The following is a 10,274-nucleotide window of genomic DNA, read 5'->3' on the forward strand; positions in this document are numbered from 1 at the left end:
GGGGGACACACAAAAACTCAACAAACTATAGCACAACTAGAACCACTGATGCCCTGTAGAGAAATCGGATTTTGACTGCTCTCGTAGGGACTTGTTGCTCGGACGAACAACGTCAATGTCATTCTGGAGTTTTTGTTTTCCTCTCCTCCACTGCCAGTTGGCCATTTCATCAATACTTAATCACCACCTTGTGTCACCATAAAGAGCATCCATGTTAATTGTATTTCATAAATTTATCATGTATCTAGCCTTTTTTACCCTTCCAACTTTATATCTGATCTTCAGTTAATTGCCATTTGATTTTTGGTTTTTCATTAGTTTCCATCTGTATTCTTCGAAAGCGCTCTCAGTCTGCTTTCAGGATAGAACGTTATATTAATATAAATTGTTTCGTGCTGGGGGGGGTGCGGTGGCGCAGTGGGTTGGACCGCAGTCCTACTCTCCAGTGGGTCTGGGGTTCGAATCCCGCTTGGGGTGCCTTGCGGTGGACTGGCGTCCCGTCCTGGGTGTGTCCCCTCCCCCTCCGGCCTTACGCCCTGTGTTGCCGGGTTAGGCTCCGGTTCCCCGTGACCCTGTAAGGGACAAGCGGTTCTGAGAATGTGTGTGTGTGTGTGTTTCGTGCTGTTTTTTTAACTTTAAGAGTGCAAACAAACATCAGCTGGGCATAGAGGGTCTGCAGAAGCTAAGATGAGATGGAAAGAACTGGAGTCAAAAAGGTTATTGGAAAGTATACATTTTACTGTACTATAGCGTAACTCGTGGTTATTTGTTTAGAATCTAAAATCTGCCCTGCCAGCTCTTAATCTGTAACGCTTAAGTCGTCCAGCTAGGCTTTAAGAGTCATTCAAGACAATTGATTCAACGAACGATTAGCAATATGTCCACCAAATTTAAATTAACCAATTGTGCCATACACACCCTCACGTGGGTCAGATTAACATCTCGGATTTGAAGTCAGGTCGGTCGGTAACAACATAGTTCCTTGATGTTTTTTACCAAAAACAATGTGTCACTCTTTGAGAGGCAGTGTCTCTGATGTCTTGTGTCAAAAAAAATTCAGGATCAAGTTCAAGGCAATGTTTCTCTTGAGAGGCAGGTCTGACCGTGGGCTGAAATTTGAACCAAGCGTACTGGTGGAACATGTTGCCAGTAAAACCCGCCCTGGGTATCGGCGTCAGACTTGTGACGTCACACTGCCAAGAGCTTTAATGTGCAGCATGCTGGTCCAGTCTGACAGAGCAGCAAACCAGTTACTCGATGCAGGAGGATTTCTCTGAAGGTAAGACATCAATTAGAAGACCCATTTAAACCATCAGTTCTACACTTAGAATCTTAGGAAGGGAATAAATCAAGTGGAGGTAACTGACCTGTCCAGGTGAGGCATCATGGAATGTTGGGACGATGTGGCTCAGGTGCAACATGCAGAGCTCTTGACACAGTGGAGAAGATATGTTTCTGTTTGTCAAATACACTCCGGCTCTGTGATGTGTGGACACTGGTACGTGAAATGAGGTGCGTGTTTGCATGTGTGTTGGTTTCACGTGCGAGTTCTGAGTGTCGCAGGTATGAACTGGGAGAAGCGGACAGGTGAGATTCCTTCCTCCTCATCTCTCCAGCTAAATATTGTCTGTTGTTTTGTAGCTTGTAGAGTGGTGACAGAAGTATCACGATGCCTGGAAAAGGTCACCAGCGCTCCACAGGTACGGAACCTCTGGGATTTACCCACAGTTCATTGCCGGTATCAAGGAGGTATCGCCTCCATAAGATCCATCCAGGATTACTAGCTTAAAGTTCTCCTTTCCTCATTCTTGGGAAACTCAAGACTTCTTGATGACAAAAACATGATTTTGACTTCAACAGTTCAACGGTCAAATGTTGCTCCACCAATTTTATCTGAATCTGTGCATCAACATAATATAAGGATCAGTTAAGGAATATGACAGAAACATCGACAATGTTGTAATTAACAGCTAACTAAAGCAGATGTTGATTGCTTAGGAACCAAAGCGGTGTTCTACACACCCGTGGCTGGCGTGGAAGAAGTTCGGACCGGACAGCTTCTCAAATCTCCTCCTCAAAACCGCTTCAAGAATTTGGTGAGTTTGCCTTCCAGGTTTACAGCAGTTTGACACGTAAAACATAATTTTAACTTTGTGCTTGGACACATTGGGTTAGTTAGCAAGTCAGTGTAGAGCTAATCAGGTCAGTCTTTAGGGGTGAATTTGCTTTCTCGTTGGCCTGATTGTGATGGTGATCCTTCAGCGTAGCTGGTTTCAGACCATCTGGTAAGGTTCAAAGAAGAGAGGGATAGATTTTATGGCTTCACTGACCTGCTTCTGCAAACAGTCCCCCGTGCAAAGTCAAGTATTTGAGGCAAAGCCAGCTTCTTTCAGACCTTTAGATCAATACATTTTGGAGGCGCTCGATATACACATTTTCATCAAGGGTCTACATCAACTTGACAGCACTTAGTTCAACACCTAGTTTTCAATCATTAGAATGTTGGCGACCCTATACGTACCACAATGGGCAGATTATGGCCATTGAAGAAATATGAACCGATGTTCATGATGCAAAACATAAGGCTCCGGCTCACCGCAACCCCACTCGGGACAAGCCGTTGTTGATGATGGATGGATGGATGATGCAGGTACAAAAGAATTGCAGCATTCACTGGAAGAGCTGCAATCAGGTTTCTATAAATAACCCCAGGCGAAGGTGAGCAAGGAGGGGAATCACTCGGGAGGTGTGTAGAATGCAACATGAAAATTCCTGCTCGGCCCATGCTTTCATTTACATTTACATTTATTCATTTAGCAGATGCTTTTCTCCAAATCATCATACATCTCATAGAAAATACAATGTGTTCACTACATTAGGAGAAAGAGACATAGCTGCAGATGTGTGATTCTTAAGTACAGTTAGTTTGTTTCCTTCACCACATGCACTGGTGTTCATCACAGAAGTAGATGCATAAAACTTTACCAGAATATTGCCAATTCCTAATCACCATCCTAGTAGTTTTTTTTGGAGATACATATAAACATTTACGTTGCATTGCAGGAGTGGCTCTGTAAAGGACTGATCCGAGCCTGATCGTGAACATTTATACCTTACATGATCTTAGATCATAGGCGAAGAGAGTTCAGAAGAGATGAGTTTTAAGATGCTTTTTAAATGTGGACAAAGAGTCAGCAGTTCTGAGGGAGAGGGGGAGGTCGTTCCGCCACAACAGAGCCAGAACCGAGAACATCCGTGCTTTACCTTTCGTGCGTGGGACCACCAAGCAGGCACATGTGGAAGAGCGTAGCTTTCCCTCAAATTTTTATAAAACATTTCACCTGTAGGTAATCACCCCATGGCATTCCAATGAAAGATATAACCATGTCAGAACCCTCTGTTTGCTCTCTGTTCCCCCCTTCCACAGGGATCATGGAAGCACCGCTTCTTTGTTCTTTTCAAAACCAAAGAGGACACGTATTTACTGAAGTACTTCCGGAGTGAGGATGAACGGGACAAGGTCAAGGGGGGCATCGATATTGCCAAGTATGTTGGTACACAACACGCTCGAAATATTTCCACAACAATAAAACTTTGGGTGCTGCGATAACGTCAGACCTGAAAGAGACCTCGAGTTCTTGTGGGGGGTGCAGTGGGTTTGGCCAGGTCCTGCTCTCTGGTGGGTCTAGGGTTCGAGTTCTGCTTGGGGTGCCTTGTGATGGACTAGCGTCCTGTCCAGGGTGTGTCCCCTCCCCTCCCCTCCCCCTCGCGCCCTGTGTTGCCGGGTTAGCCTCCGGCTCACTGCGACCCTGCTCGGGACAAGCGATTCCAGTCAGTGTGTGTGTGTGTGTGTGTGTGTTCTAACCATGCCACTGCAACACCTAAGCACCGGGGCCCAAGATGACCCTATTGAGACAGTGTATACTGATTTTGTAATAAATGTCACTCTCAGTACACAACAAATGACAGAGATTGTATGTGAGTTGTCGGGGAGTGCGGTGGCACAGTGGGTTGGACCGCAGTCCTGCTCTCCGGTGGGTCTGGGGTTCAAGTCCCGCTTGGGGTGCCTTGCGGCGGACTGGCGTCCCGTCCTGGGTGTGTCCCCTTCCCCCTCCGGCCTTACGCCCTGTGTTACCGGGTAGGCTCCGGTTCCCCGTGACCCCATAAGGGACAAGCGGTTCTGAAACTGTGTGTGTGTGTGTATGTGAGTTGTGGGACTTTCAGCATTTATTGACTCTGTTTCCTCTCTCGTGTTGCCTCATTCCAGGATCTCTTCAATCCAACCATGCCCTAACAAGCACCCCAAATGGGAGTGGATCGAAAGAACCTTCAGGTGCCCTGCAGACTGTGTGCTTTTCATCGAGACACGGGACAGGGAGTACTTCCTGATTGCTGAAAACAGGTATGCAGACAGGAAAGCTGGACTCTGACACATTTGTGACGCGGATGTTTTCATCAAGAGTAGGTTGCCAAGTTTAGAGTTTCACATGGGTTAAATCATTTCCTTAAAGTATACCCAAGCAAGGCTCTGTCTACAACTAGAACCTTGTCACTGTGCTCTTACCTGGTCCAACTGATCAGCCAGACTGGGGTAGAGGGGTTCCTTCCCTTTATTTATGAAATGTGTTGAGGTCAAAGGTCTCATCATTCTCTTTATCGGAGAGCCATAAAACTCTATCCTTCCCCCTTCCTGTGACCAGGGCCCTGAGCACCATGGTGCCTTACAAGTGTTAGTTTGGGTTGAGCACTATGTCAAATTGAACTGTTGGCATTCATTCTGCAGTTTTGATGTTCTCGCTACAAGAACATGGGTAAACATCAGCAGAAAGTCGATGGTTTGTTCTTGTTAGTCTTGACGTCTCTCCCGAATTCATGGGGGAAAAGACTCCTCCTGTCGCTCCTCTTCTGAGAATTAAGATATTTCCTCCTGCGAGCCATGCTGGTTGGGCTGCTTCATGATGAAGAATTTAAAGGATTTTACCTAAAACTTTTAGCAAAAACGATATTTTACCTGTATATGACAAGCTTACATCACCTTGTGGTAAATGTTTTGATGCAAAGTCATCATGTGTGGTATCTTTGTGCAGAATTTTGGTTGGTTCAATGAGATGTTTGTAGGATCTTTATTCTGCTGAGCTATTTGAATGGCCTTGGTCCTTTACCTAGATATCAATTTCTCCACTGTTGCAGGGCCAGAGTGCGCGGCTGGTACATTGACATCTGCAATGCAATGATGAACCTTTCGTCTCCTCACACGAGTCCAGAGGTATGGTTAGGTGTTCTCTCCGATCAGCTGCTCTACAAACCAGGGTAAAACCAACTGTGCTTCAGCAGCTATGTTATGCTAGCCCCAAAATCTCCCAAAGAACACTCAGCTTTGTAATGTTTCTGATTAACGGCTCTCTTTCGATTCCTGCAATGGACACGTTGTCTGCATGTCTGTCCTATTTTCCCTTGTTTCACAATTCCTGTATGGTGTGTTTGTCCTCTCAGACTCTGTCTGATGTTTGAAGACTCTTCATTCTTACATTTGTTATCCTTGTCTCACTCGAGCAGGACCCTCATTTGCCTGGCCTGACCCAAAACCTGGACCGAGGTGTCTGCAGACCCAAGCCGGTAATTCTTCCGCACAAAAGATTTTGTGCCTGACTTGTTCTCAATGTGTGTGTCCTTGGTTTCCATCATGTCTCATTTATTTGCCATCTTTCAGACTGTATGTTAAATCCTGCGCTCCTTCTTTTCTCAGAGTATCGGGAAGCTCCGCTCCTTGTCAGAGCCAATGCCTCATTCAGAGCGGCATGTCATTACCCGTCCCAAAACCCTGCCATCAAGAGACTGGGTGAGCTTGCAAATGCTTCATTAATGCACACACAGTGCTGTTGCGCAAGCACACCTTCACCACTCGTTTTTCCTTCAAAAAAAAAAAAACACAGCTGAAAGGTGCCGTCATCCCGAGCTGCCGTGGTGAGGTCAAAACAGGGCATTGACTTTGGAAGGGTTATCTTTTTAGCGCAAAGTCTTCCTTAAAAACCAGAAGAACGTTCCACTGTTTTTTGGTGTTTACTAGCAGTCCTCACACTGATGGACAGACTCTGTGAGATGGCAGCAGTGTTTAGTGTTCATCGGGTTTCACACTGGGTTCAAAGTACTTCATCTTTGATCCTTCAAAGGGAACTCAGACCAGGAGCGAAAAGCTAACACCCACCGCCCCACCAAGGCCAGATGATGAAGACACCACCCACTACATCACGCCCAGGGCTGTGCTGGAAGCCATCAGTCAGGTACCACTTGACAATCTCCTGTCCATGAGTTCAAACAGGCCAGATTTCACACTGAAACCTGTCTGCCCATTGAGGTCCTGAAAGCCTGAGTTCACACAACTGTCACCAATGTGTCCCTACTTATATAAGGAAGTTCGCGTTGCTGTAAATGGCCCTTGTAGATGGTCTTTGATGTCTTAGCTGGGTTCCACAGCGTTGTTATGTCTGTGCTGCAGCTTCTTATAAGAGAGTACCTTGGATTCACCAAGCAGAAAGGAACCAAACCCTCTTTGCTTAGACCACCTCCGCAATTCAGATTATCAGCTAATCGTACTGTTTTCTCTGTGTCATGATTTAAGGATAATGGCGACGACGAGGATGATTCAGAGGAAGAGAACAGTTTCTACATGAAGATGGACAAACTGTAAGTCATTCTTCTTCATCTCAGCTTCATGCACTAAAACGGACTGCTGAAAACCAGCACAGTTCACCTACTGTCTCTACCAAAATTTTCTCATTGATTTAAGGCTCAGAAAGCTCCCCAAAGGATAATTACTTAAAGTCATTTTGGTAACCAAGCAACCTTTGTGTGTTTCTGATAACACCATTATGTTGAGTCTATAATAAGTATGTATTGAACTCAATATGTCAAAAAAATCAGTAAAAGCAAGGTGCTGTATGCACTCATTCTTTGTTTGCTCTGCTGTTGACAGGAGGGAAATCTTGGATGAAGACATATATGAGAACATTGACCTGTAAGTATTCTTACTTTTCAATGATATCTTGTGCTTTTGGCACAGAGCGCAATCTACAGATCTGTGCTCTCCTGAAGGGAGAAGGAGGGGGTCAAAAAGGACAGACAACAGATGTCCCTCTCCATGGCAACCAAGACATTGGATATCCAAAAGATGGAGATGAACAGCAGGAACTGGTGTGATGAGGTGAAGAGGTGAGTGTCTTACACGAGGATAGTCCTCACTAATGTTAGCGGTAAGTTAAGTTGATTTTTGTAGCGATAAAAGAAAAACACTTTAAAGACGTGTAGAGGAGAATAGCGGGTCAGGAGCCGGTTTTACGCAGTTACTGTAAACCAGTTACATGATGTGACTGATAGAAAAGAACCATCACGCAATGGATGCCTTTGTTATGGTAAATGATGGAATCGAATCTCTCACGTAATCTTGGATCATTCTGTGTGTGTGGGAGCCGGTTCCTCTGGTCTGCTGGGCACATTCCTGCCCAGGTTACAGAAACTCAGTTTGCAGAAGCACTCACACACAAGCAACAATTGTATGTTCTCAAACCGTCCTGCAGAACACGGGAGCAGCTATGCGGGACAAACTGGGAGATGGCTTTCCAACTCTGTGCACATCTCATATCGTGCATAGTATGCGAAGCGAAAAAAAAAAAAAGCACAAGCTTGGTAAACTGACCAGGGTGCTCTGGTTTTCTTCTGAGCACAAAAGACATGAGTTTCAGGTTCATTTGTGATTCTGAATTGCCCTTATTACGAGTGTGAGACACAACAGGAGCGTGCGTGGCACCCCGTCCAGGGTGTCCCCTGCCTAGCTTAGCACCTAACCTTCGGGGATAGGTTCTCGACCACCATGACCCTGCACTGGAAAGGTGGCTTCTGAGACTGAATGAATGCTTTTATGAATTATTTTCACCTTACACACTACTAATATATCTGTATATTTGTGTTTTTTGTTCTGTTTTAATCCCTTTACCTCACAGAAATTCAGGAGATTCCCTGGACTCCGGGTGTCTGTACAGTGGAGCCAGCAGCTCGTCCCTCACAGACGACACCTCAGATTTGCAGACGGATGGAGCATCTGGAGCACTGAAGCTTCTGGAGGATCCAGTCAGCAGGTAATTTAACCGTACAGTTCAGCACTGCCTGGGGGTAAAAATCAACCCTGGTGCTCAGGCTCAAACTGCTGCTCCTTGCTAATGTCACTTCTGGCTGGCAGTGATGAAGCAGCACCAGTGGAGAAGGAGATCATCCTGGACCAGACTGATGTGAGGGAGCACCTGAAGCTGGAGGAGATAGACGGGAGACCCTGGTGGGTGACTCATCCATCATTGTGATGTTATCAGCCTGATGTTGCTGGTCAAAAACCCCACACAACAGCAATAGAAATTAAAACTGCCAGTCATTATGAAGTTTCACTGTCATAACCCAACGACTTTAGGTATAAAGGTAGGATGTGAAAGCCATGATGTAGAGGGTTCTGCTCTGTTGTATCCATCAATGATATGCCTATTTGAAATTTAAATTAGTGTCTTACTTTGAGAACCACACCTGCAGTAAGTCTTAACTGGCTAACCATTAATAAATTAACAAGTCAAATGCAGCTGAGTGTCAAATGAGGGTAGAGATGGGGCGAGAGGTGTAACTGGTGCATTCTTTGCAACCTTTCTTCCATCCCTTGTTTTTAGCATCACCCAGTGGACTGCACCCTCTGAATCAACGTGCAAGTTCCACCAAGGAGACCGAGTCCTGGCTGTGAATGACCTAGAGACCAACACTGTGGCTGATGTGGAGATGTACCTGTGCAAGCTGCTGAAGAAAACGGTGAGTGAACACACACGGCAATGAATGCACACGCTTCTGTCCGCAGTGACTGAATAACTGCTGTTCTCTTTAGATGAGACTGACCATCCAGAGGTTACCAGGGTCCAAGTCTTTCCATGCTGACTACTGCTGCTGTGACTGAGGCTCCTGTGGACGTCAGCCTGAAGGGGTCATGCCCTGGTCTGGCCACATGACTACGTTCACCTGCCAGCCCTTCTCTTCAGCCCAAAAGGACTCTGGAATGGCCTCGTTCTCCATGATCTCCACTCTTACACAAGCACCTGTGTTCCAAAGACCACTGCCTCATGGCTCTGACAGCAATTTAGAAGAACAGCAGCCGTAACTGTTGTGTTTACGGTCACTACACCAAGAGCAGCGAACACAGGGTGAGGAAGACACCCATGCTATGGTCTAATCTCGGGTTGTGCTTTGCCTGCAGTGAGGAACATACACTTCAGGAAGTTATGAAGACCTTCAGCACATGTCATCACTTACAGCTTTAGTGAATGGAAAAGTACTGATAATTTGAATTATTTACTCATCACATAGTTCTTTAGACTTTTACTTATAAATCACATCTGTTCAGATTAATCATCTTTTAAAATGAGAGAACAGCAGTGTCCTCGTAAAATCAGAAACTTTCTGGACCTGAGAACTTGGCTCAACTAAGTATTGCACCTCAGAGGCGGAGCCATACACTAACTCCATCCCTCTGGAAGCCTGATTGGCTGATTCTTAGTTCCAGTTGCAGGTAGTATTTATATTTACATTTATTTATTTAGCAGATGCTTTTCTCCAAAGCACCTTTCAATGGATACTATGTAGTGTTATCAGTCCACACACACCTTACTCCCCAAGGTGACTTACATTGCTAGAGAGCAAGTCATCATTAGGATTATGTGGCTTCCTGGATTGTACAGCAAGTTAACACTCATCTACAATGTTATTACTAGTTGTAAACTGACAAGTCAGTTTTAATCTAGAATGCCCAGGAGAGGTAAGCAGCCACTGCCATTTGGCCACTCATAGGCTATTTTTCCTCCCTTGACTTTCACTTGAGAGTTTTTGTTCCTGTTCTCCAGGGGCAGTAGGTATACTCACAGCTTTAATAACTGCATTGACAATATAGTAATTTAGAATATAGCCAGCCATCTCTTTGCTTATTTGTCTAATGCCTTTGCTTAGTGCTCTGTGTGAGAAGAGCACCCCATAAAAATGAATTGGCGCTCACACTGCCTGACCCCCATACATAATAGAAGATATGTAGTAGGTGTGGGCCCAGGACTGCAGTTTCTCAGCTCTTGCTCAACCCAGCACTGAGCAGGAATGACATGCACTGCCTTTTTAACAGGGACCATTACTAGTAAAAGGAGATGAACACCTCTGTTGATGCTCTGGCTCTAGTCCCTTACCCAAGACATACTGGATCAAGGCTG

General features: G+C 45.4%; 1 protein-coding gene across 1 annotated transcript; it reads left to right on the forward strand.

Annotated features, from left to right (window-relative positions):
* The first annotated feature begins 1,200 nt into the window (after positions 1-1,200).
* Positions 1,201-9,653, forward strand: LOC108940433 (pleckstrin homology domain-containing family S member 1-like). The gene is made up of 16 exons (XM_018762592.2): positions 1,201-1,279; positions 1,642-1,700; positions 1,999-2,096; positions 3,428-3,546; positions 4,268-4,402; positions 5,191-5,266; positions 5,557-5,616; positions 5,747-5,839; positions 6,171-6,281; positions 6,620-6,684; positions 6,974-7,015; positions 7,093-7,209; positions 7,998-8,132; positions 8,234-8,326; positions 8,703-8,838; positions 8,912-9,653. The coding sequence occupies exons 2-16, from the start codon at positions 1,670-1,672 to the stop codon at positions 8,978-8,980; spliced, it is 1,380 nt and encodes a 459-aa protein (XP_018618108.2). The 5' UTR covers positions 1,201-1,279; positions 1,642-1,669; the 3' UTR covers positions 8,981-9,653.
* Positions 9,654-10,274: the final 621 nt, after the last annotated feature.

This window comes from Scleropages formosus, chromosome 3 (assembly GCF_900964775.1).
Source record: "Scleropages formosus chromosome 3, fSclFor1.1, whole genome shotgun sequence".
Classification (NCBI taxonomy): domain Eukaryota; kingdom Metazoa; phylum Chordata; class Actinopteri; order Osteoglossiformes; family Osteoglossidae; genus Scleropages; species Scleropages formosus.

What these genes read in the sequence shown, in the direction of transcription:
- LOC108940433 (XM_018762592.2), top strand. Translation starts at nt 1,670, where the DNA reads ATGCCTGGAAAAGGTCACCAGCGCTCCACAG. An exon ending in AAAACCGCTTCAAGAATTTG is followed by an intron (nt 2,097 to 3,427) that starts GTGAGTTTGCCT and finishes CCCCTTCCACAG; the next exon opens with GGATCATGGAAGCACCGCTT. An exon ending in TACATGAAGATGGACAAACT is followed by an intron (nt 6,685 to 6,973) that starts GTAAGTCATTCT and finishes TGCTGTTGACAG; the next exon opens with GAGGGAAATCTTGGATGAAG.